Source organism: Aulonocara stuartgranti (assembly GCF_965226115.1).
Source record: "Aulonocara stuartgranti genome assembly, chromosome: 4".
Taxonomy (NCBI): Eukaryota; Metazoa; Chordata; class Actinopteri; order Cichliformes; family Cichlidae; genus Aulonocara; species Aulonocara stuartgranti.
In genome coordinates this window covers 8,320,570-8,346,911 of record NC_138942.1, presented here as the reverse complement: position 1 = coordinate 8,346,911, position 26,342 = coordinate 8,320,570, and the positions used below count along the sequence as shown (strand labels likewise).

Genomic DNA, 26,342 nt, shown 5'->3' with positions numbered 1-26,342 from the left:
CAGGTAGGATGCCTCAAGTTAAGACTCAAACTGCAATCCAGAACAAACAGCTTCTACGATCAGTCAGTCCTTACTCACCTTTTCTTTGGAAAACATGCTAACAATAGTGTTCTTTTTGTTAAAGTTATCTCAACGTTGCCAAATGTTGTAGATTAAAAACTAATTTCTGTCCATTTTAAGATGCACCTTGTCAACGTCTGGACCTCGGAGGAACTGTATCTTAGGTCCGTTTCCTTAAAGAAAAAAAGGAAACAATACAGCCCCTGTTATGTTATTTCAGTCTGTGTGTGCTAGTCCAGCATTTACTCAAGTGACGGCCGGGTTAGTTTATGTGCAGGCAGGCATTGGAAAGACGTGTCTCATTTGGTCCACCTTTGATATGTTCTTGATCAGACTGTCTGAGACGTGAGAAGAGGTACACAGACACCAAAGCACATTCGTATAGCCACTGGACTGGAGGAAGACCCCGGTGTCTCCCACAGGGAGAGCCACCTGCTTGCTCTAGGCGTGGCCTGGACGTAATCCTCAGTGGCCTGCTGGCAGCAGCCACATGAGTATGATTTGGCTGGTATGGTGAGAGGAGCTCCACAGGTCCCAGGAGGACAGACGAAAGGAGCAGACGCGATCGTGGAGGAAACGATGCTCGGAAGAGGTTTTGGAGATATTGTGGGACAGTAGTGGAAGACCTATTTTTTTTTTTGTTCCCCTCTTCTTCAACGTGAAATGACACAGTGCGAGGAGGAAGACAGAAGTGGACAGGACACAGAGACAGAAAGACAGACAGATCTTATCCTCCACCAGATCTGAAAGACAAGTGAAAATTAAGCACTTATTAATATAGATATGCTGATATAGGTGATAGGAGATGACGATGAGAGAAGCTATTTTGCTTTACTGTTTTGTAGCTGGTGTAATAGGAATGATCTAAAGTATTTTTAAAAATTTTTTTAAAAAGGAGAGAACTGAAATGGAAAGGATTGAATAAGTTCTGTGGAGATGATTTTCAGATGGTGGATTACTGTGTCAGCAGCCATGCGGAGTGAGTTTGGGATGAGATAGTGGGATATTTTTAGGATGCAGCTCTGTGTACAGATTACATGGTGATATATTATACCTTCCTCTTCGAATGTTCCTGCATCCCATGAGAACGCCAGGAGAGAAGACAAAATGTGGAGATACTTAAGTCAGTATTGATAAAAGAAATGAAGAACTCATGACACACAAATAAGAATTAATGTGCTTTGCAAGTTATAATTCTATGTAAAAAGCAAAGTAAGTAGCAAAGCAAGTAAACACAACTTAGAGTGGACTTAAGTTTCCTTCTTGTCAAACTGCCTCAAGTCAAGTCAGAATTAGCTCCATCATGACTCAAACAATGACTCAATCCATTATTCATCTACCAGTCCTTCCCTAAATCTTCATCACATTGTAGTGATCACATCACATGCAGCAGGTCTACAGAAGTCTGCCACAGCTATGCCTGATAATATTACCCAGTAAGCCAGCAGTATGATTAGGAAGAGAAAACTTTGCTTATGGCTCATGCACACATGCACACATGCACACATGCACAGACACTTCTGGCCCCAAAAGGACTGACTGCATTCTATAAACTAAGAATCACTTATTGCTTCTTAATTTACTGTTGTCTATATATCAAAGAATTATCATATACATCATATATCATATATACTGACTGTCTATTAGAGCAGCAGTAGTCCTTTTAGGTCAGACCATAAGTAGTGCATAATAGCAAGCATGCATAGGTGGAATAGTGCGGAAGGAGCACTTCAGCAAGGGCATTTGAGGTTAGGATGCTGCCTACAGAGAAAAGGGATAATGCAGGTGTTTAAAAGCACCAACGTAAGAGTATATGACAAAATGAATGCTTAGGTAAACCCAGTGTCAAAAAAACAAAACAAAAACGTTTTTAGTCTTTACATGGAGAGTAAACAGGTGGGGGAAAATGTGGCACCAGTAGGGTAAGTCAGGTCTGTTCTAGTAGACTTGAGAAAAGGGCTGTAGTGGTTCCTGGCAAAAAACATGTCTTGCCCTGTCATTACTAAAAAAATGGGTCTGGAAAGAGGATGGAGAGGGAGGAAAGGTGCAGGATGGAGCTCAGAGTTGATTACAGCGTAGTTGTGTTTTGTATGGATCTTAAAAGCCAAAAGCGGTTCAAGCATTAGCACGTCTCAGACTTGACTCCCCATTTCCCCTCCCCTGGGCTGGGCAGTGAGTTGCAAATGGGCATCTAGTTCATAAACGTGAGAGTGGGAGGGGCGGGGACGTCCTTTAGGTAGAAGCAGACAGGTACAGAAAGGCATGCCAGAACTCTTACTTAAATCCCCATCCTGTTCCCCCTAGGACTATAGCTGCCAGGAGAATAGCACCTGCGATGGACCCTATAATGATATTGGTGCCACTTGGACCTGCGCAGAGGAAGGAGGAGGGAAGGAAGGGTGCGGAGGAGGAGGAGGAGGAGGAGGAGGAAGAGGAGGGGCAGAAACAAAACAACACCACTAAAAAACACACGTCAGAAGACAGCATCAACACTGTACATCAACAACATCAACTAGAGAGAGGGAGAAAGAGAGAGAGAAAGATGGCAAGATACCTGCAGACAGAAAGAGAGATGCAGGGAAAGAGGAAGTAACCAGCCCATGGGGTGGAGATGGGAGAACAGGCGGGTGAGCGAGGGAAGTCAGGAAGACAACAGTAACAAAAATACAAAGGAGAGAGTGTTTTATTACTTTGTTCTCATTCCACCTCTCCTGCTCTTTCAGCTGGACACCCTCCTGCTCAGGGTGGCTTTGGCTTTTTTGGCTCTATAAGAGCAGCAGCTGCTCAATTGCTCTGTGTCATTGGCAGACTGCAAGAAAGTAAGGAAGACACTTGAAAATCGCAGTGCCTGCAAAGCACACAGTACCACCACACACACACATTCACTACATACACATGCTCTAATGGATAAATGTGTCTCAACACACCCACACAATCTTCCAACATTGAAACCAAGACTCAGCAGGAAGGATAACACTGTGTGGTCTAAAAATTAACTTCCTCACAATATTCAGGTAAACTATCCTTTTTGTCCAATGTGAGGTAGTCGACTTCAGTACATGAAGAAGCTAAAGGGATGATGGGTAGAGACTATGAGGGGGATGTGAGAGGCAGACAGAAAGAGAGACATGGACAGGGTGAGAGTTGCTATGGACCTTTCTTCTCTGGGCCTGTTGCGACCGTGGGCTCAGGGATGGGATCGAAGACACTGCAGTCCTTCCCGGTGTAGTCCCTATCACAGATACACTTCACTTCATTACTGCAGGTCTGCAAGAGATTTGATGGGAGAGAGGCCCAATTAGCTATCTGCTAAGAGAAAGACGGGGCAGTTGAATATAAGAACATTAAAATGATTTGGTATTGATCAACATAATCAACGTAAGCCTGTTCTTCAAGCAGGTCCTATGTGTGATGCTTAAAAGGGTGTTGAAACAGTTAAAGTTCACATAAAAAACATTAATTTTTCATTCAAATTTAGACTGAAAAAATCGACAGTGTCACTCTAAAATGAGAAGATATTAGCTTTGTCTTTTTTTCTTTTACCCCATGGTCAGAACAAATGCGTCCGAAGTTGGATCCTGGGCATGTGCTGAGGTTGAATGCAGCCACAGGGAGGCAGCGTCTCTCCAAACACATCATGTTGGGACCACATGGAGTGCCATCCTCCACATAGCCCAGGTCTGTGCCGTCCTCTAGCAGAGCATGGCCACCCCTAATTGAAGCATCCAAACATGAGAGATAGATAGGACAGAGTTAGAATTACAACACCAAGGGATACTAATGGACAACAGCCTTTGTGACTGATTGGATGAATTTAATGTGACTACCTGCAGTCCAAGTACTTGTTCTGGTGATAGAGGGTGAAGCTGGTCACTTCACCTTGGAGGTCTCCAAACTTTGGCTTCATTGTCACATTAGCACAGAACAGGAACCCGCATAAAACATCTCTAAAAGAAGCCGATGCAATAAGAAAAAAGGAACATGACATTTCACCAACAGTGCAATTCATAAATGTATTATAGATTTCTATACATTTATAGAAGTTTTATTTTTCCTTACTGACAGGCCAACTGAGGATTATGTTCAGGTCACGCCTAGAATGAGCAGGTGACTCTTTCACATTCATACACATATAGACAGAGTTTTTATTCCATCCTTACAGAACTTTATGAATGACTTCCTGATTGATGCATCAGTAAATTGGTTGAGATTGCACACAAGGACTCTTTGAGGACTGAATGATTCAGAGATTGAATCACAGACCTTTTAATTAGTGGAAGACTATCTCCTGAGCCACAGCCAGGGTGGATTTTTTGGGGGTGTGTGAATCCCTCTAATTTTCAAACTTTTGCTATTTTCAGGATGTCTGGAAGGGTCAGGCTCTGTGGAGCCTTTTTTGTTGTCTCTCTGGACACTGTCCAGCTGCTTGTTGTCTTGGGATGACCATACCGGCAGTATTGCATGTGCCCATTTTTCCTCACTTTTCTTTATGTTTGAATCTTTTGAATCTTTTCAGTGAAATTGGTGGAAAATCTTAAAATAAGGCCACCATTCAAGAGACACTTGAAATTCAGACCGTGCAATAATAAGGAAAATGCTAACATACAGTGCAAGAAAACCAAAAAAGAGAATCGGGAATTTGCCACTTACGGCTTGTTGCACTGGAGCCAGCCTTGGCCATCAGGACCGGGGCCACAATTTCCTTTTTCTGTCCCCTCAGCGTTCAGCTTCTCATAACAAAACCTGTCTGCTGAATCTGAGATGGGAAAAACAAACAAATATACATATTCATATTTTAACTATCAGAATCAGACTAAACTAGTAAAATAAAAATGTCATATGCTGGAAGAGATGCTGTGGATGTGTTTAACACATACTATAGCCCCAGAGCCCCTTGCATTGTCCATCACGTGTCCTACATCGTCCACTGTAACATCGTCCCTAAAGGGGTGAAACAGTGCTAATTAGTGTACCACAAACTCAACTGCATATTAGAAAACAGCCAAAACCATCTCTTACCTGACTATTATCACACATGTATCCATCTAGCTTGTGGACATTATGAGGGCACTGCAAAAGTAGGAAAGTACATCATGAACTGGAAGCCGTTTTATGTGATCTTACAGTTTTCAGTGTTGTGTACAGAGAGTGCTACCTCGCTAGAGTCTCCAGTGCAAGTTTCCGGGATGTCACAGTCATTCACAGCCTGTCGACACACCACGCCTCTCTGCTCATACTAACACGCATCAGAGAAAAAAAAAAGGCATCAGACAAACATGTCAATCAGTTGTCATATGGGTGATTTTTAATGCATGCCGCGCAACCATACAGGCTGAGAAGTCTGAAAATGTTGTGAGTCATAAGAAACATGACACACTTCTTGTTCTTGTCACCGCACCAGCATAAATTAAGACTTTCTGAATCTTTTAAATTTCAGAAGTTTTGATAACATATAAAGGAGAAAAATACTATAAATGCTCTGACAAAGTAAACCTGATGTTCAAATTTCACTCAGTCAGTTTAATTTACTTTTCAGGCTCTTTGTAATACAGGGCTGCTCACCTTGCAGCCACTGCAGCAGAGTCCGTTACTGCACATGGCATCATGGGTAAGGGTGCACTTTTTACAGCAGGCTCCTCCCCTACGGGCACATTCCTGCCACCACAGACATGAAAACAGCTGAGTTCCAGAAAACAAGACACCATTTGGGGCCCATACATAGACATGATGTGGAGACGCTACCTGTTTCCAGTAGGTTAACCAGTCTAGCCAGCTACTTACCAGCTGGGATCCACAATCACACTCTTCTCCTGGCTCCACAAACCCGTTCCCACACTCAGGAGGGTCCAAGAGCTAAAAAAGACAAAGGTAAAAGATTAAGTAAAGGTTATTCAAAGGATTAAAGCAAAAAAGTAATGTGCGACTCCGAATTAAATATGTATTTTGATTTAAAAAAAGATTTCACAGGCCACATATCCACATGGCCCTCACCTTGTTGGGCTTGTTGAACAGGCAGCTGCCACCTCCCTGGAGCAAGAACTGGATGTACTCGTCAACGCTGCAGCGAGAAAACTTTCTGGGCAGATGGAATCTGTGATGACAAAAAAACACAAAGGAAGATCAAGACACTACATGACAAGGAAATAAAATAAAAACAGCATGATACTTTTCTGTCAGTAAGGAATGCCAGATCCATTGTGGGTGTCTGTGCCATCATGTCGCAATCTGACAGAAATGTTACCATCTGTAGTAAGATATTACTCAAATGAATAATTGAAATCTTTATTGTTCCATCTGGCAAGGGGAGCTAAATCCAAATCACTCATGTAGTAAATACTTTCAATTCACCATTTGTAATTCTTACACGGTGACCAGCACACTGATGTCTTATGTTTCAGCAAATTTGCACAAAGCATCAAATGCATCGGTGATTATCACTGGCTTGACTAATCGAAAGACAGTAAAATTTAAAGTTTCTCTCTGTTACAGGTGTTTCATTTTTTAAGTCAGGGAAATTAGTAAGACAAAACTGTAGCTTAAAGGGATTTTACCCTGTGTCTTCCATGATGCATCCCACCCAGGCATCTGGGCATTTGCAGTCTCCTGTGAAGAACGGCAAAGATGACAGACATAAACTAAAGGAATAAAATAATGCACTGATCTTCATTTATAACTTAAGCTGTGACGCTTTAAATGCTGCTGCAAGACATTATGAACTTGTACTCATAACAAATAAAGATAAGAGATACAGTATAGATCTATGTGTTTGGCATTGAAAAATACAACTGATGGTTATAGAGCCTATTCTTTAGTGGCAAGGATGCTTTAACCACCTCCTCCTTCTTGGAAGCAGGTGACTAATCACCTAATGAAGGAGTATAATTACAGAAGAGAACTGCTGGACAGGGACACTAACACCTCCACCCCCACTGCCTTAATCCTACCAGCACCAATGTTGCTCTCTTACTTTGTTAATCTATTCACTCCAGTGCTGGGTTTACAGTTCCCTGTAAATAAAGCTTTCCTTCTATCTTACCTGCAGAGTTACGTGCATTGTTCCACCTCATTCCAATGTTCTGGCCAAGACTCTGGCACAAAGTGATGGCCATCGCACCTACATTTCCATACTGAAACAAATTCACATGGAATGCATGTAAAAGTTTGCTGTGAAGTGGGGACACATATTTTGCGACACATATTTATTGTGAGTCACATAAGTTGAGTTTATCCATCCATCCATCCATTCATCCATCCTCCCCCTGTCATTTACATCTGTGTTGTGGAGGCAGGAATCTCAGCAGTGGCAGATGCCAACAGACTCAAAACAACTGATTGGTAAGGCCACTAATGTTGTGGGAATGGAGCTGGACTCCCTTAAGGTGTTGCCGGAGAGGCGGATGTTGTCCAAGACAAGGACAATGCTGGACAATACCTCCCACCCACTCTATGACGTGCTGGCTAATCACAGGAGCACGTTTGTGAGAGACTGAGCTTATCCACCACAAAATGACAAAGGAAATCATTGTTGCCTGTGGCCCCGTGTACAACTCCTGCATTTAATGCACAGTACAAACTGCAATAGTTACACGCTTTTGCACAAAACACGTCACTTAGGAAGCACTGAACAAGCATCCTATCCAGATGCCCAAACCACCTCAACTGGCTCTTTGAATTTGGAGGAATAGTGCCTCTGCTCTGAGTCCCTCCCAAATGGCTGAGGTCCTCGTGCTATCTCTAAAAGAGAACACAGATACTTGCAGTTCTGCTTCTTATGTCTGTGATCTATTTCTTTTGGTCACAACCCAAAGCTTGTTAGCTATATATGAGGGTAGGAACTTATAGTGACCAGTAAACTGACAGCTTCACTTTCCCTCTGTCCTCTCTCTACTGCAACAGTCTCCTGTTCCACTAGTCCTTCACTTTTCAACAGACCCTAGAATACTTACACTCATCTAACTTATGCAGTAGCTCGTCTCTGCCTCAGTGCTGATTCTACGACTTACAAACAGGATAAAACTGCTGTGCTGGGACACCTGGTCCCTCTGCCTGGACAGGCTGCCAGTCCAACACAGAGACACAGCCAACTTTCACCTCCACACAATCAATTTAGAATCGCCTGATAATCAAACACAGATATCTTTAGACTGAGGGAGGAAACCTGGGCACCCACAGGAATCCCACATAAGCATGAGTAGAGCATGAAAACTGCACAAAGAATAGCCCCAGTCACTGAGCAGGTTCAGTCTCGCAACTTTTTTTGCTGTACCTACTTGAAAATATATGCTTCATATAAATTATTTTCAGCTATGTTTTAAATCAGAGAACTTAGTCCTACTTATTGATGATTTGATTTTAATATTATAACAAAAATACATAAAAACTTAAAATTTGGCTTTACAACTAAATTTCAATTTATATTATAAGTCCAATTAGAGATTCACAGTAATACAGTAGTTAGCACCACACCTCTCGCGCTATGATAGCTGAGATAACCTTTAGTGGCCATCAAATGGATAAGGTATTAAGAAAACTGATGGATGGATGGATTACTCATTTTAGGTTAAAATTTATAATAAACCCTATCTGTGTAATAGAAAATTATAATCATGTTATATTTTCCTTACCTCGTTAATTCCTCCTCCTCTTGTTGGAGAGCACACCCCTCCTGTGTAGGCTGTCCCACTACGGCTACTATGAAAGTTACGCCCTCTGTGAGCACAGGAAAGCCAAAGTTGCAAGTCCAGACATCACATAAGCTTTAGTTCCCATTAAAATTTTATTTATTTATTTTGACGGTCTTACGAGAAAAGATGGACTACATCACTCTGCTCTCTGATGTTGTCCTTCCTGTACTTCATGAAGTTTTGCAGCGTTGTCAATGGGTCTTCCACTACTGGCATCATATTTTTAGAGGTCCAGGTCTCCATGGCGACCAGTACAATCCTTGTGTTGAGCTGTTCCTGATAGATCTGAGGACCACAAAATGCCCATCAGTGCACTGCTTCATTTGGTGTTTTGGTCTGATTTTTTGTAAGTGTCATCTGGGACAGATCATTCCCACACACACACGTGTTTATTGACAGGTGGCGAAGTGAGAAGGCAGAGTTTAGCAGTAGGAGGATTAATTTCCTGCAAACCGATCACTTACCGTATCCGCCGTGTTGACCACAGCTTTGGCAAAGTTCTTGGTTTGGCTGCTTGAGCGACGCAGCTGTACAAACTGTAGAGGAAAAGACGCACAGATGGCTTAAGAGATGGATCACATCAGCTCTGCTACACACAAATACACAATCAGACATGTAATTTGATTTACTTGTACTGACCAAGTGATATAAGGAATGAGTTACATGGAATGTTTCAATGTACTTCTTGCATGACCAATGTCAACTGAAGTGGCAAAGTTTCGGTTAATTAAATGAAATGCAAATATTGCTTTTTGCTTAACAATGAAATCTGTTGTATTTGACTTGTAGTTTCATCAGTGTGTTACTTGTGTGTTCCCCCAATGTTCTTTCTGCATTCTGTTCAGTGTAAGTTTGCATCAGCTCTGTACCTAGTAGTTTGTCTGTGCCTTTCAGTTTGTTCCCTGTTTTACTTCAGCAGTGGGTTATCTGTTGTGTCTTCCTGTGAGTCTTTTGTTCCCCTTTTGATTGTCTTGATTGTCTACACCTGTGTCTCATTATGCACCTATTTCCACTTCCTTGATTACACTCTATATCATCTATTCTGCCAGATATTTCTCTTTAATTTAGTTTTCTAGGTTTGTAGTCTCTCTGCCTCTTCATGTTTATAGTTTTACCATGACTCTTATCCATCCTTACCTGTCAAAGGAGGTCAGTCTGTCACAGTTTTTTTCTTATTGCATATCCATTGCTTTGTCTGTATTCCTTTAAGAAACGTTCAACTAGCATATGAACACCTGTACACTGTCCAGTCCTAACATATTCTGATGTCAGTGTAAGCTTGGAGCTAATGAAACTGGACTGCCTGGCCTCTGGCAGCTTTGTTGCTATATAAAAATAAAAGCTCATATGTTTGTGTACAACTAGCAATATGTGACAGCCCCAGGCCCTCTTGAGGGGTTGCTCTATGTGGGTTCTGTTTGCGTAGCAAGGTTTCCTGAGTGGAGCTGAGTGGGATTAGCCATACTGCAGAACACCTGGTCACTGCTCTGCAAGTGGCAGTGTGTCATCCTTCTTTGTTGAGCTGGCCACTAAAAAAAGGTATTAATTTAAATGCTGATATTATGATGATAAAATGTATATTTCTACTTGTTACTGGGCTCTGTATTTGATTTATCTTTTAACTTGCTATTTTTTACTCACAAACTGCTATCAGACAAGCATTTGCAGCTATTCTTGTTTACTGTTAGCCATGCAAATCCTGGTGATATTTAGGTACTGCTCCTCTCTGTACAAGTACATTTGTAATTTTGGGGAGATTTTATGTCCTTATTGATTGTGGCACTGAAATTTTAGACAATAAATAAGGAGAAGTACTGGACAAACCATGGGGTATGTGGTTAAGCAGTACACACTACAGTCATCAGGCTACCAAGAACCTTTAGCACTCACCATATCATTGTCATTGACCACCATCAGCTCAATATATTTGGTCTCAGTCTGCACAGAGGGCTTGCGAACACTTCGCTTGGACCGTCGCAGACCCCCAGACGCCTGCTGCTCCCTCACTTGGTCCGGTCTGTCATCATCATCACCATCACCTCCTCTGCCATCCCACTCACTGTCCTCTGTACAGTCTGGACACATAAAAAAGCAGAGCTGCAGGCAGTTAGAGGGAAATATTACTTTTTAAGGAAGATAGAGGACAGAAAATTATTAGCTCAAGTTGGCTTTAAACAATGAAAAATCGAATCTTTAAGGTGACCTGTTATAATTTTACTCATTTTCTGAAACATATGTACTGTTACAAGAGCAAATAATAATGTTAAACATTGCAAATTTTTCAAATAATACGCAGAGAGTTCCTATGAACCAAAAGCTCTGTGTCTGACTACTCTAAATGCTCAGTTTAGATGTTTTCTCTACACTTGGCTCTGTGTGATGTCACTGAGAGCAAATATGCCAAATGTGGTCATCCAAACCAGGACGTTCGGGCTATGACCCAACTACTGTTCAGGAATGGCAGCCAATCAGAAGAAGGTTGACTTCAAGGCTGGAGGAAGGGAGCTAAAAATGCTTATTTCACAAACTTTGAATGATACAAAGCTACTCTCTGCAATTTAACATAACAACAAGGTTCGAAAGGAACAAAACAGGTTCCCTTTTGAACACTGTGAATGTAATATATTTAAAATTATTCTTATTATTTAATTATACCCAGCTTATTTATCCATTTCTTATGAATTTGATTTGATCTATTTTTATGAAATGATTTTGTATTTTTGAAAATGGCTGCTTTTGAGCAGCTTCTGTGAATCAAAAAGTGACATTTATTTTCAGACTTTTGAAAAATTGCGCTTGGCATAGGTTCTTTCCTAAATGAAGTCAAATGTGTCATGAATGTAAGATAAGTGTGGCTTTATACCTGGACAATGGGCCGGAAGTCTGATATCAGGCATCCTGCGTATTAGGTGAGCACCATCATACTAAAGTGAAAATATTAAGATTAGGACCTAAAACAAAAATGTTTAACTATAAAAATCTGTATTATAGTCACAGGTCATTTACCTGATTGCTGTCATTGTGAAAGGGCTCAATACCGTAAGAGAAGAAGCCATCAGAGAACATGCCACTGAGAACCACCAACAAGATGAAGAATAAAGGGTGAGTTTGGGAGGCTAATTTGTAACACACAGGGAGTTAGTATTTGAAGTTACAGACAAGGTCTACTGTCAAACTCACCACAAGCCATGGCATGTGGAGACAGCTGCCCAGGACTCTGGTAAACCTCTTAACCTTCCCTGATAGTAGCAGTGTTCCCCTCCCTGTGAGGACAAAGAACCACTGCTTAGTACAATAACCTCTGCTGACACACTCTCAGCTTCATAGGGACAATTTCATAGATCATTTGATATCACAATAGGTGAGAAGTGAGGAAAAACCTCTCCGTGCTTTCCTGTTTTAAGATGTTAGTGGCACAGTTTATGACCTACTTGTATCGTGTTCTCCACTCCTTTACTCTACTGACAATAGAGCTGGAAGTACACCATGCCCAAGGACCTCTTCAATAAATCAACACTAACATTGCCCACACAGTTATTTCTTAAAATTTAATGTGGAGTAACTGTACAGCAAACAGGCTGCGACTAAACGCAAAAAAACCCAAAGAGGAATCTGCTCTTGTCATGTAGCACTGACGCTGCTTTGCAAGGTTAAAGCGGTGAAGAGAACCAGCGGGAAATGTGAGAACCATTGATTCACCTGGATTAAATTGATTTCAGCAGGGCGCTTTGACCTCACAACAGCAGCTCAGGGAAACAATGCCTTTGAACTTGAAAGTATTTTAATCACAGGGATCACTCTGGTTAAGTGCTGCCCTGAATGCATCATGCCTGCTATGTCCAGAAGAAGCGGCATCATCACATGAAGCCTCCATCCAGCTGAGGGACAATCTGGTCTAACCACAGGTCTCCAGCCTCAACCCTGCATGCCCCTTCTCTCTTTTCACCACTCCAGGCACAATCTGACTGCCTGTGAACACACATACACCCCCAGAATTACTCCTCCCCAATCCCAAAGCTCATCTTGCTTTTGTATTAACTGGCATTTTACTCCATATATCCCCCTCCTCCTCCTCTCATTCCAGATCTGCTCTTCCCTCCCTTTCGGTCTTCTTTCATTCTCTTCGCTGCCAAGAACTTAATGACACTGCTGAGCTAACTGGTTGCTATGGAAACAGGCTTGTGATTGGTCAGGAGGACCGAAGGAGAGTTCGAAATGATTGTGGGTGGGGATGTGAGAGCTGGCTGAGTGGGTGGGTGGGTGCTGGGGGCAGTGAGTGGCACATTTGTCCACGAAAAAGCGAAGAAAAAAAACAAACATTAGCCATCCCTCCTGGCTTGCACAATGCAGTCACATTCCACTGGTCCCTCCTGACAAGCACACAGCTCATCGTTAGATGTCAAGGTTTTATCCCGTTTCCACGTTCGCTCGACGATTCTCTCCGTGGGCTTGTGATTTTACACCACGGGCGATCACTTCCTTTCTTTCTCAGCAGTCTGAGAAAAGCAGAGAGGCATGCATACGTACTGATAGGCAAACCCACATATGTGCAGACCGGTAATGTTCACGAGCTTACTTCTAAAGCAGGGAGGACGAAATGCACTTTCCATAAATAGATAAAAGCACGAGGTTGTGATCAAATAGTAGAAAACATCAGCACAATAATTTTAAAAAAGATGGCTTAAAAAGTGTGTTTTACTTCTAAAATAAGAATAATAAAAATAAATACAGTTTGAGCCGAAGGATTTTGTTATATAATCTGATCTATATCAGTTCAGGATTGTCAGGAGGAAGCAAAACTTTAAGTGAGTGTTGCACTGCTGCTCTGGTCACTCTCTTTAATATGCTGATAATGCTGCTTTGAATCACGTTCATGCACTGAAATCATGTGAGCATCCCACCTTATGCAGAAAACCTTACCACAGACTGAAAGGGACTGCCATCCTGGTTAAAGTGCCGTTCTACATAATCTGAAGACAGAAGATGGCTGCAAAGAGAGATAAGATATTATAAATACTTGCAACAGCATCCTTTCTAGTCAGAAATAATAATAATAATAATAATGAACTGGGATTTTTTTCTGCTGTCTGTTCTCCCCACAAATTTATTTGGTGTTCCCCATCTTGACATGAAACATAATAGAGGCGCTAAGTGCATTTGCTTAAGTGTGGGGAAATGCTAATTAGAACAGCTGCAGTAAATTAAGAGCACCCACTGATACAAAATGTGCAAAAAAAAAAGCAGATCTGATGAATTTACAGGGTAATACTAACTGATTTAATTCCAGGTCTAAAGTGAAGGTGCGTCCAAAGGCTTCTACTTGGAAACAGCTCTGGGCCAAGTGGACAGGCTGAAAGAAGAAAAAAGAAAAAAACGCTAGAGAGATGGATTTGACAGCTGATAAATTAAAGTGTAACAAAACAATTGTGGTTAGATGTGTCACTCTGTGAAAGCCACAGAAGGGTTGTGAAAAAGTCTCATGAATAATTCAGCAAAATCAATACAGTGTAAGGTCTAAAAGCATCTCAGCAGCTGAGATATTATGATTTATAAAGTCTGCATTGATCAGCACTGGCTGCCAGCTTTCAGGCAAGCTTGACTCCACAGAGCTATGGCTGTTTAGGAGCTAAGCTGGAGTCTCGTGATAAGGATAAATAGAGGAGGTCTTCACAGGAGGATAGGAAGAGGAGAAACCGTTACTCCTATGTATTCAGCCATGCTGTGTCCCCGGATGGTCAGCTGCCAGGCTTGAGGACGTAAGGACACCGCAGGGGCAGGAGAGAGTGAAATTTACTGCGGACCAAACAGTATGTCTCTTCAGCAGCTTCGACTGTGCCAGCGTGGCTTTGAACTCAGTCTGGAGGAACCGGCTGCAGTGAATCACTGGGCTTTTACAATAAAACGCATCACTATGCAGAAATTATTCCCTCCATTGAGTACAGACAACAGATTTCTTACTATTGTCTTGGAGAGGCTGCAGCTTGGTACCTCTGTCCCTGTACAGTAACACTGCTCTACTGCTTTAGATTGTTTCTATTTAACTGTTCTTGACGTGGCTGAAAGACATTATTTTTAAGACAAAGTAGCTGCTCTGATGCTGCTGATGGTATCACAAAGACTTAATATCAAAAAAGTTCATATTTGTCTGAATCTGTCACTCAGTCGCTTTCTCATTGTTGCTGGTTTCAAAGCCGAAACAATCACACTAAAAGGTCCTTTTTAGAAACTCCTCTTCAATTGTGTCACATCATTATTTTCGTCTCCAGCAGCCCCCACCTGCTACAGATCTTTTAAAGCCATTGTGGATACTGAAATGTAAATTGCTTAAAGTTCAATATACATTCTTGCATAAAATAACACTTCAAACAACACATTGTAAGATTTATGCTAGCATTGCTCTCACACAAACTGCCTTGCTCCATAACTTTATACCTTTATGATACCTTTATCTTTTTCCTTGAGAACATCTGATTCTAGATGCTAATCTATATTCATCTAATAATCTGTAGAGTTTAAGCTATGCCGAAATGAATGCAATGTGCAAAACCAAATAAATCAAATCAGCCAAAATGTTGCTTCATCTATTTTTGAACACAGTGTGATGTGACAGAAAAAAAAGAACAAGTTCAGCTCATCCCTCCCCGCTGCTTCTAAATTTATCTGGTCTCTTATTCCGAGCATCTTAAATATTTAAAAAACAAAACACAGCAAGTGAGGCAGCTGAGACTTTTGAAATCTTGTCTACGGAAAACCATTTTATGAACATATTATAGTTATGCTTATTTAAGACACCATCTCTTCCCAAGATTATAGCATATGTATTCAGTCAAATCTTGAAGCATGTGACTCTGGTGTGTGTACTGAGCCTAATATACTGTCAGAGAGAGAGAGAGAAAGAATGGGAGAGACAGTGGATGGGGGAGAGTGCTCAAACCTCTTGGACCATCCAGCACTTCTTACACAGGCCTGTTCTATAATTAATGGGACATACTTCAACACACTACTGAATAATAAAGAAGTCAGAGACTCAGCGTGGCATCCGAGTTATCAGATGATGCGACTATTTCAAGAGAGTCTACCTTTGTCCTGTGGAGATGGTGGTCGCTTCATATATCGCGCGGCATTTAAACAGCTCTTTGATTAACCAGCATTTGAGCAGTGCGTATTAAGAAAGCCAAGTGTTGTTTCATAACTTGTTGCTAGAGGTTACAGCTTAAATTTAGGGAAGGGAAAAATAGCTTCAAGCAACAACTCTTCTTGGTAACACCCACCGGACGCTGCTTCACTTCACATTCAAAGGGATTTTCACTGACTAAATGGGTCAAAATCGCAAGGAGTAGAGGCTGCTGCAATACACCGCCCTGCGCTGTTATCTCTGTGTAGCAGGAGCCGCATGAGCAGTGGGGAGCTGAGCACTGCACTGTTTTACTGACAGGGAGGAAAAGGAGGTTGACACCAACAAAATAAAAGTCTGTCCTGGTGCTGTCACACCCTTGTACACGCATGCAGTTATCTGCAGTCGAAATGGTCAAGGATTTCCTGCATTTATGCCTCGATAAATGCAGGAAATGATTGATTTTAGTGCAGGGCAAATGTTTTTAAGTTCTCATTGAAACATGTATTTATGCATTACTCACGTGGAATAGTTTCTTTTTGTTCAATTTAGAGTGAAATGTATCAGTTTCTTTTATTTAGGAAGGGTCCTAAAACCTTGTCTGGGATCCTTTACAGCATGGGAATAAACAGAATTAAGGATGTAAGCTCACCAAGGTGTCCCCGGTGCTATTCTTCACCCTGGTACCCAAGTAGTCATGAGCCATTTCTTCTTCTGACTTGATTTGCTGTACGAGGCGCTTTGGATAAATGATCTCGGTTGCAGTGTCCCCACTCTCCGCCCGGCCCACTGGGGCAAACCAGTCCCACATGCTTCCATCCTGCTCCAGGTTCCTGTCAACACCTGTATGTAATACAAGAGGAAAACTCTCACAGTGTGTTTCCACTAGGCACTGCAAGTTAGCAACACAAGTGAACCTGCCCAAACAGAGCAGCGGGGATTTCTTTAAGGATAAAAAACAAGCACAAAGTAATGCACATTTAAAACAAATCAGCCTGTGAGCGTCTTCATCTGTAAGCTCACGGTTTGGTGACCTAATTTAACAGTGAACATTATTTATCCGTAATAGTATTTTATAAAAATAGTGGATATAGCTAGATGTGCACGCTCTGATGGAAAATAATTAGAATACTTGTCATTACTTAAATTATCTACAATAGGGATGCTCATATAAGCCTGCATATTGTGAGTAAATGGTAAAATGGTAAATGGCCTGTATTTGTATAGCGCTTTTCTAGTCCCTAAGGACCCCAAAGCGCTTTACACAACCTGTCATCCACCCATTCACACACACATTCACACACTGGTGATGGCAAGCTACAATGTAGCCACAGCCACCCTGGGGCGCACTGACAGAGGCGAGGCTGCCGGACACTGGCGCCACCGGGCCCTCTGACCACCACCAGTAGGCAACGGGTGAAGTGTCTTGCCCAAGGACACAACGACCAAGACTGTCCAAGCCGGGGCTCGAACCGGCAACCTTCCGATTACAAGGCGAACTCCCAACTCTTGAGCCACGATCGCCCCGTATACAAATGAAAGGCTCACAAATCGTCATCCCAGGGCAATAAAATGTAGTTATATTCTAGTGCTGTAGATGTTTCTTCCTAAATGCTCGTCTGAAATGGTTATGGATACGTTATAGGTAATGAGGCTGCAGTGGGAATGTGTTGATGCAGCAAATTGTGCTTTCAGGCCAGTGGGCTGTTTGGCACCGAGATCCCGCTACAGTAAAATTACGAGCCTACACCGGGGTTCGAAAAGTGCTGTTCACGGTGAAAAAAAGAGTGGATGCAAAGGAAACGAAAGGGGTTCTCCCTCTCTCGATCCAAACCCCCTCGCTCGCTTCTCTCTCTCTTACCTGAGACTGCAAGCCTCTCGCCCACTGCAGCAAAGACCGTGAAGCACCACACCGCCAGCATGATCTTCACATATTCCCCCGGATTACAGCATGGAGAGCCGCAGGATGTCACGAACCCGGCAGACGGAGTGAAGAAAAGACTAAAAAAATCACACAAATGATGGCGAGGATCCAAAATCAATCTACTAAACATCTGACGATGTGCCTCCTCTCATCTCTCCCCCTCTCTATCACTCGCCCTCTCAGCTCCGGTCAACACTGCTACAGAGAATTTGGATTTGCATATCAGAATGATGAAAAAAAGAAGTGACAGGCCTTTGTCGGAGATGATGGATACAGGCCTAGAGAGTGATCAGTTTAGAAATAGTGTGGAACGGGAGAGTGCGCACCGCGGAATCATAGCTCCGCAAGCCTGCGCGGGTGCGTATGGGTGTATGGATGAGGTTGTATGTGTGTGTATATGCGAATCTGCAGTATGCGGAAACGAAGGGATGGGAAACCGAAGAGCAATGCGTTGGGTCTGCGGTGAGGAGGACACGTGGGACGCTGGTACCCTCCTTCATCCCGAGCTGCCTCCTCCTCCCGTTGCCATGCAGCTCTGCGCAAGAAGAGGATGCGACAGCCCGCCAGCCGGAGAAAAGCTCGAAAGGGGATCAGGGATGGGCAGTTCATTCATTTTCTGAACATGAAGGAGTTAATCAGGAGTATCCGGGAAAGCGTTGACATGAAGATCACAGCTCTATAGGGGATGAAAGTGGTCCCGACCGAGGAGAGACATTATGAACCCAAGACACCCTCTGACAAACCGGCTACAGCAGAGGCCATACTGTTCACACCTTGTTTCTGCCTTAAACAGCTCAAACTGTTCAAGATATTCTTACGATTCATTTTTATTCATTTCAGCACTGCAAGTTATACCAAATGCCATAAAAATAAACTTAATCACAGGGATCTCCAAATGTTTAACCTGTTTGAATGCATCCTGCTGTTTTAACATTTAGAAAAATCACTGTTTTTGTAATGAGAAGCTGGTTTTCACTTTAAGAGCCAGTGTTACATTCAGCTTATAGGTCTGGAAATATGTAGCAAAAGAAGAAAACGTAATATTAATGCTGGAAAAAAATGAATGTTACATGTGGTCCACTGAGTACTTACTTAACCACAGCAGAGCGGCTAAGTGAATATGCACGACTGCTACTAAAGTGTAATATCAGGGACTGATTAAGTCTTTTTATTTGAATCAAGCATCACACAGAGCATACTGCCCAAACACACTGCTGTCAGTGAAATGAAAAACTCCAACTGACCACTGTGAATGTCCCTACAAGAACATTACATGATCATGTTGACTAAAGTAACTCTAAAGCTTTTGTTGGCCCCAGTGATCAGTAAAACATGCTGTGTTCAAAGGGATGTATGAGTTTAACTGCTTATGACTCCTAATCAGAAGCCACTAATGGAGATGGACGCTGAAACCTGCAGTCTCTCTGCTGTCTCTCACCTGCTGGGTTTAGCTTCCCTGGTGCAGCCCAATCTCAGCAGCCATCCTATAATACATCAAACTAATGGAGAAAAACTGCACCGGCACCCCCTCTGAATATTTCATTTACCTCCCTTTGAGACAAGCAGAGAAGGAGGAATAGCAGGAAGAGATGGAGGTGGGAGTATCAGGAGGAATGCAGCATAAGCTAAAGATGCTCCTGCCCTGCCAAAATAAAATAAAATATCATAAAATAAAATAAAATAAAAAATAATGGCTGCCAGAATATTGCAGTTCTAAAACTTTAAACAGACACTGACTTTAGTCTGCACTTTGCTGCTGGCTTTCTGATTCAAACACTAAAGTCTTCACTGTGATCTGGTAAGTGGTCACATAGTGCTGATGCAGTATTCTGCAGTAAGACAGCTGAGTTGCAAGTAGTGCAAAGGTGGCTCTGTGAGCAGGGATGCAGTGGTCACACTGGTTTTAGGGTGAATATAAAGGATATGAGGAATTCCATTTTTTTTAAGATTTCAGGTTACACTTAAATGTAAGTAATGTATAATAATCACAATCTTGAACCCTCTTATATCAGAGCTTGACAGAGACAACTCTTCTCAAGCAGCCAGTCCTGAATCAAAACTTGTACTATAGACAGTCGATGTTGATATGTCACAGTAATAAAAGCACAGGTGGAATCACAGTAAATCAGCATCCATCACTATACACCTCCCATACGTGTTATATAAAGGGGGATTCCTTCTGTAGCATATAAATGTTTGAAGTCTTGTTAAGCTGTCTAACACCTTCTGCTAAAACAGGGGAAAAGTCTCAACCAGCTTCTACAATGATTCTCATTAAAAATCCAACGGACGTGTTGAGAAACAGAAGGCATTTGTTTCAGAATGCAGGACATACACAAGTAAATAAATGGGAATACCCAAATACTTTTACAGTTTGTGCATGAATCTGAATGGCAGAGCCAACTGTGATAGAGACACACTACCCTCTGGTGTGGACTGTGCTGTATCACAGTCAGAGCTTTAATTGAATGGAAAAAAAAAGAAAATATCCAATGAGAAGCAGTTCTTTGTGTGAAAATGTCTCATTGATGCCAGATATCAGAAGACAATGGTCAGACTGTGTCAAGCTGATATGAAGGCAACAGTAACTTAAATATCCAACTGTTAAAATTCAAAATGTGTAAACAACTCAAAATCCTCTGTTCATTCTCTGTTCTTTCCTCAGGCTAGTGGTGTAATGACGTGGGGGATATTTTCTTGGCTCTTTAATACTAACTGAATATCATTTAAATGCCACAGCCTACCTGAATATTATTGCTGAGCATGTCCATCTTTTTACTCATGTACATTTCTGATAGTTGATTCCAGCAGAATAATGTGCCGTGCCACAAAGCTTAAATCACCTTCACCTGGTTTCTTGAACATACCAACGAGTTCACTGTGCTCCAGTGGCCTTCACAGTGACTGTATCTCAGTCTAATAGAGAATCTTTGGGATGTGGTGGAACTGGAGGTCTGTGTCATGGGTGTGCAGCCGACAAGTTTCCAGCCACTGTGTTAAGCTATCATATAAATTTGGACCAAAATCTCTGGGTAGTTTTTTTCTGCACCATGTTGAATTTGTCTCATGGTGAATTAAGAATGCTCTAAAGGCAAAAAAAAACAAAAAAAACAAAACAAACAAGATCCAACTTGCTGGTAGCAAGATGTGCTTAATAAAGTGGGCAGTGAGTGTATATTTCCCATGGTACCTCTTGCCACAGGTATAACTCTGATTACCTATGTAATCGAGAAGAGCTTCAGCGTGGAGTGTTAGTAAGGGGTGTTGTTGAAAGAGTCCTTATTGTTAAGTATGAGCCAATTTCATGAAGGCATGTTTACAATATAGCCTCCTTATTAGAATTTAACATCACAGTTTGCTGTTTTTAATCTCTGATGTGTCTTCTTTAGCCGTCATTGTATCACTTCAGGAAAAAAAAAAGTATAGCAACACTCATGGACAGCAACGTGACGAGCTGATTGATGTGCTGGTTTGCCCAGGTTTGTGTGACTACAGCTGGGCCAAGTGGCGGAAAATGAGGTAATTAGCAGTTAATTGGTTTCAGGTTCTCTCTTAGAGTATAGTAAAGCGTGACTCATCGCCTGGTGTCAGGACGCTGCCAGTTAACTAATTAAAAGCTTTCCAGAGAGTATAAGACTGGCAGGGAACAGCCGCTCGGTTTTCATAACGTTCTGTAGTTAGAGTAACTTTCAGATATCAGAAAAAAATGAATGACATGCGAGCTGGGAAACCTGTCGGCGGTCAACCGCTGGAGTTGTTCAGCTGTTCTCATGGCGAGTGTGGCGCAACTTTCACCAGGCAGTGGAAACTCAAAGAGCATGAGACTGTGCACACCGGGGCGGTAAGGAAAATATTCAATTACGCAGTGCCAAAGCCTTTCTTTCTAAACCCTTTAAACTGAAAAATAAAGTAAGAAACAGTAACTTTACAACTATGACAAATGCGTGCAGCGCCCGTGCCAGTGCGCAGTTGCCGGCTGCGGTCGTCGCTTCTCCAGAAGCTCTCACCTGCGGCGCCACATGCTTGAGCACACCGGGGAGAAGCGATTCAAGTAAGTAACTCAAACACGGTTTTCCTTCTCTCAGCTGTCGTCTCACTTTGGTTTCTGATTCATGCAGATGCAAGTTTGTGACCTGTACAAAGACATTCTTTAACGCAAGCAAATTGAAGAGACACGTGCGCTTCGCCCATGGAGACAAAAATAAGTACTTCAAGGTTTGTGTGAATATACACTTATACACCAGATGGCACCAAAACTACATAATTTGCACCAGCTTCGTTTACTTTTGAGATAAACCGGTTTTCAAGCCTTGTCATTTTAATCACTTGTGCATTCCCGTCCTGTAGTGCAAACACCCAAACTGCTCTCTGACCTTCAAAAAGCGCAGATTGTTTAAGATGCACCTGAAGGAACATGAAATGGTTGTCAAGTTCAAGTAAGTCCATGTAATAGCTTGGATTCATATAAAATATAGTTCAGATTTTGCTCTGCTTTAACATATACTGACACTACTGTGTGACTTAAAGAAATTGCTGAAGCTGTCAAATGAGTTTCTGTATTAAAGATGATACTTTTACTGCTTTAATCAGCGTTTATACCTGCAGAATGAGCTGCCAATGCCTATGTGGGGTTGGTGTCTGTGATTAATTTTTACTTCTGTCTTTACTCCTGGGATACTTAGATGTTCGAAGGATGGATGCGCTGCCACATTTGACTCCCATATTGCTCGCAAAGCTCACGAGAAGAAGCATGCAGGTTGGTTTAATCTTGGTGGGGACTTGTCGTCTTTAATCTCGGTACAGTTTTTTCATTAAAATGGGGTTGAATGCTTTTGTGTGTAACCTTTTCATGCATTGAAGACAAAATAAACATGGCCCAGAAGGGAGATGGTGGATGATCTCATTTGTCTGGTCTCTGCAGGTTACCGCTGCCCTCATACTAATTGCCAGGTATTTGAACATACCTGGGGGAAACTTCAGAAACACATGATTAAACACCCAGGTGAATTTGACCATAGTACATAGTTTTTGTTTCCCTGCTCAGTGCTTTGTTGGTTAAAGGATGGCCCAGTTAATTGTTTTTTTTTGTGTTGCAGCCACATTTACATGCCAAGTGTGCAAGAAGGAGTTTAAGAAAGTGGATTCTTTGCGGAGGCACAAGCGGACGCATGCTTCCCACAAGCCTGTGCTGGTTTGTCCCAGAGATGACTGCCAGGCTTACTTTTCTACAACCTTTAACCTGCAGCACCATATTCGCAAGGTGCACCTTGAGCTGCTCAAATACAGATGTTCCTTCCCTGACTGTACTCGCATGTTTGCTATGCGGGTAGGTCTCTAGCAAGAAACTGGAAATGTGTACCTACTTTAAATCAAAAGAGATGCCAGTGAAACATAACATCCAGTTTTAAAGTAGCTTTAATAATAAACTTGATTTGCAATTTATTTTTTTTGGAACTTGTGTAGTGACTGTTTTTATTCTGCAGGAGAGTATGACCAGACACCTACTTCGCCATGACCCAAATGCTACCACTCTGAAAGTAAGACCTAATGGTGTAGAAGTAGACTAAAGCACCTACATATTTCTCTGCAAACCTGTTACAATTTAAATTCTTCAGGTCTAAATCTGGGGGTTCACTAATTCATTCATGTTTAATATGTGGAGTTAAACCAAGTTCATTTCAATTTTCTGACTCAACAGAAACGGCAGCGACCCAGGAAAACCTGGCAGAAACGCCTGAATGGACAAAATCTGCCACTCGTGGAGGAAAACCTGCGTCACCTATTTGCTCTGCGCATGCGAATCTCCAGACGTGCCAAGGTGGAAACGAACCTCTCAGGCCTCTTCAATGAGCGCAAGATCCATCACTATGTTGACCCAGAAGTCAATCTGCGTAACCTGTTTGGGATCAAACAGCATCAGGCTCTGGAGAAGAACGAGATTGCGCCAGTAAAAGGTTAAACAAGGATGCTTCCAGGCTTTTTGGTTAAGTTAGTACTTTGTTTCAAAGTTAAACCAAAGTTGTTTTTTTTTCTTGTTTAGACAATGGGTCTTTTTCCTTTTGAATGTAGATTGTATACATTAAAATACTTAAATTTCAAAGCAGTGTAACTTGACACATTGATTAGGATGTCAAGCTTTTGAGTCTTATTCTGGAGACGGCAGGTCTCAGCTGAAACACTTATTTTGTAACATGGCTTTTGACCCAATAAAAATAGTTGTGAGTTTCCTCAAAGTGGTGCTTGAATTCTAAGTGCTTGAGTGTTTAGGTGAACTGCTGAAGGTCAGCCCATCAGTGGCAGGTGCTGAAGGACCAAGATTTGTTTAGTCATATTAATTGCATCTCATTGTGAACACACTCAAATAGCTGTTCTTCTCCTGCATCTATCTTTTGTGCTTGCTTCGGGTGCACACATCAGTTGACATTTGCTGAACATGTTGGCGCTCATTAAATATGAACGAAGCACTGCACATGAGTAAGAACTGATGCACACAGCATGTCGTTTTGGAGGCGGATGAGACTTTGAACACAAAGATGAGTGTCTGCTGTCAGATCTGTACAATGGAGGTTAAGCTGTAGCAGTTTAGAGCCTGGCCTTTTTGTTTGGTTACACAAAAGGGGAATGGCAGTTATATGTACAGAGTAAATTTGTCCACCTGTCCAAAGTTGAGCTGCAACTAATTTTCTCCAGTGTACAACCTCGGTTCTTCGCGGTTTATGGTGTTACACAATAAAGACTTCAATAGTTCATAACATGGATGCGTCTCCCTACATGAAGGGAGATATTTGAGCTTCTGTAACTTCTACCAGCCACGTTTTTAAAAACATGTGACAGCTTTGGCCAATCATACACATACAGGCGGGAACAGAAATGCAGAACAGAAAGAAATTGCTATTAAAATCAAACCAAACTCTCCTAAAGGTTCTCAAAATTCAGTGTTGAAATTGCATCAATGCATTATACTAAATCTGTGGAAGTGGCCACTTCCACAGATTAAGTTTAATGCAATTTGATGCAAAGGCTTAGCTATGATCTCTGGTTTCAGAATTAACAATGGCTTTAGCATTAGTCGTCATTGTGGTGTATACTGGGCTGTTACATTCATGCCCTAGCTTATGTTAATGACAAATTCCTAGTTTGTAGACCGGCAGCTCTTTTGGGATTGCATTAAGTTCTCTAGGTGTTTGTAATGAAACCTTAAAATGTTTCACTCCTGTAAATGTCGTCTTAATGGTTCAAAATCAAGTGATATTTATTACACAGACAATTTATGAAGGCATCAGTACTTTTAGGCTGGCTTTAAAATGTTTGAACTATTAATCCACAATAGTTGGCATTTGCTCATGGGTTAATTGTTCTTGCTTTAGTTTATACCCTTCAAGCTTTTAAGAGTAATGAGGGTGGTGTGTGTTATTTGGCTGGCATTTAGGTGAGGAAAAAAATCAATAGAAGCCACTGGTTGATCTCTAACTTGTTTATTTGCAAGTAAGAAATGACCCTGCAGAAAATAAAATCTGCATTTTAAAATCAAATGGTGTCCTGTTTAATACATTTTCCCACTTCATTTTTGTCTGGGAGTTCAGTAAAACCATTTCCTTGTTATCTGTTGAGTAAGTCCTCTTTCTCTTGGTCTAGTGGAGCAAGACGAAGTCCATTTCAAAGCTTCAGTGCAGCTCTGCAACAGCCTGTCACTTTGAGTTTGAATGGTGTCTTTACTTCTGTTTCTCGTTGCTTAGCCGGAGGTCATTGTGCTGCCTCTGGCCTCTTTCCCTTTTTTGATGTCATACATTATTCTATATCGCACCACAGCTGACCTACATGCTCTGCCGAGCTGTAAGATCAGTTTTCAGGTTCACACAATCATCCTCCAGCAGTTAACCGTGTCTGCGTCATCCGCAATTCTTTCCCATGGTCACTGTATAGCTCATTCCTTTATAAAATGTCATTCTCAAAGCACAGATAAAAGCATCAAACACTGAGAGCCTCTCGAGATCCTGATATTGCTTTGGAAGTGTGATGTGACTTTCAGGGTAAGACGGAAGCAGAAATTTAAAAGGCGTGTGTTTCTATGGTGATGCACACAGTAAACAAGATTTTTTTTGTCAATAGATTAAAAAATATTTATCTTCAGACGAACTAGGACAGTGTTTGCTGTGGAAAATACTGGAGTGATTGGATGTTCCTTGTTGACAGAGTTGATAATTGTTTTCAGCAGGTGCCACAAGAGTCAGCGGGCTGTCTGATGTCAGGGGCCAAGTGCTGGATGGATACCAGCAACGCTATCAAACTGATTCACTCAAATTTAACTGCACCCTCATCACCCTCCTCTGGCTCTCTGTAAAGGCCATGCCAATTATCCACAGAGTGAGCATGACCTTTGGTCTAACTTTCTGAGATTGATTTTTGCAGCTTGTGCGTCAGACTAGCACAAAAGCAATTTTACAATACCATCACTGCAAGGGTGACTAGGACATGGTTTCATATTTACGACTATCTGATGAAGTATTGGTTTCATTATTTATTGTAGCTGTTCTTGTTTCCAAGTCCTTAGAAAGGCTCT

The 26,342-nt window shown here is 41.8% G+C and overlaps 2 protein-coding genes and 1 long non-coding RNA gene across 10 annotated transcripts; 2 read left to right on the top strand and 1 right to left on the bottom strand.

The window, feature by feature from the left end:
• Positions 1-434: 434 nt before the first annotated feature.
• Positions 435-20,574, bottom strand: LOC309704510 (disintegrin and metalloproteinase domain-containing protein 11-like). Of its 7 annotated transcripts, none has more exons than XM_082529694.1 (26): positions 17,720-18,373; positions 16,511-16,701; positions 14,018-14,094; positions 13,665-13,731; positions 11,925-12,007; positions 11,751-11,814; positions 11,608-11,668; positions 10,635-10,819; positions 9,209-9,280; positions 8,863-9,029; positions 8,685-8,769; positions 7,097-7,187; positions 6,612-6,663; positions 6,052-6,151; positions 5,842-5,913; positions 5,623-5,715; positions 5,216-5,296; positions 5,080-5,130; positions 4,938-5,001; positions 4,711-4,816; positions 3,888-4,007; positions 3,604-3,772; positions 3,216-3,327; positions 2,339-2,429; positions 1,115-1,132; positions 709-803 (listed from the first exon to the last, which is right to left on the bottom strand). In XM_082529694.1, exons 1-26 carry the CDS (start codon positions 17,910-17,912, stop codon positions 788-790), a joined length of 2,481 nt encoding a protein of 826 aa, XP_082385820.1. In that variant the 5' UTR covers positions 17,913-18,373; the 3' UTR covers positions 709-787. The 7 variants fall into 7 exon arrangements, 4 of the variants coding, with proteins under 4 accessions (XP_082385819.1, XP_082385818.1, XP_082385821.1 ...); XR_014276276.1 differs by lacking the exon at positions 2,339-2,429 and adding an exon at positions 2,751-2,869 and having other exon boundaries at positions 760-803; positions 17,720-18,371; XM_082529693.1 differs by lacking the exons at positions 1,115-1,132; positions 2,339-2,429 and adding an exon at positions 20,527-20,574 and having other exon boundaries at positions 435-803; positions 17,720-17,859.
• Positions 9,778-10,767, top strand: LOC309704515. The gene is made up of 3 exons (XR_014276279.1): positions 9,778-9,893; positions 10,110-10,283; positions 10,682-10,767. It is a non-coding gene; the product is annotated as an uncharacterized lncRNA (long non-coding RNA).
• Positions 20,575-21,050: 476 nt separating the features above from the next.
• Positions 21,051-24,015, top strand: 42sp43 (P43 5S RNA-binding protein). Of its 2 annotated transcripts, none has more exons than XM_082529701.1 (9): positions 21,051-21,623; positions 21,733-21,833; positions 21,901-21,997; positions 22,130-22,218; positions 22,465-22,538; positions 22,704-22,784; positions 22,879-23,042; positions 23,266-23,319; positions 23,481-24,015. In XM_082529701.1, exons 1-9 carry the CDS (start codon positions 21,489-21,491, stop codon positions 23,739-23,741), a joined length of 1,056 nt encoding a protein of 351 aa, XP_082385827.1. In that variant the 5' UTR covers positions 21,051-21,488; the 3' UTR covers positions 23,742-24,015. The 2 variants fall into 2 exon arrangements, with proteins under 2 accessions (XP_082385827.1, XP_082385826.1); XM_082529700.1 differs by having other exon boundaries at positions 22,879-23,108.
• The last annotated feature ends 2,327 nt before the right edge of the window (positions 24,016-26,342 follow it).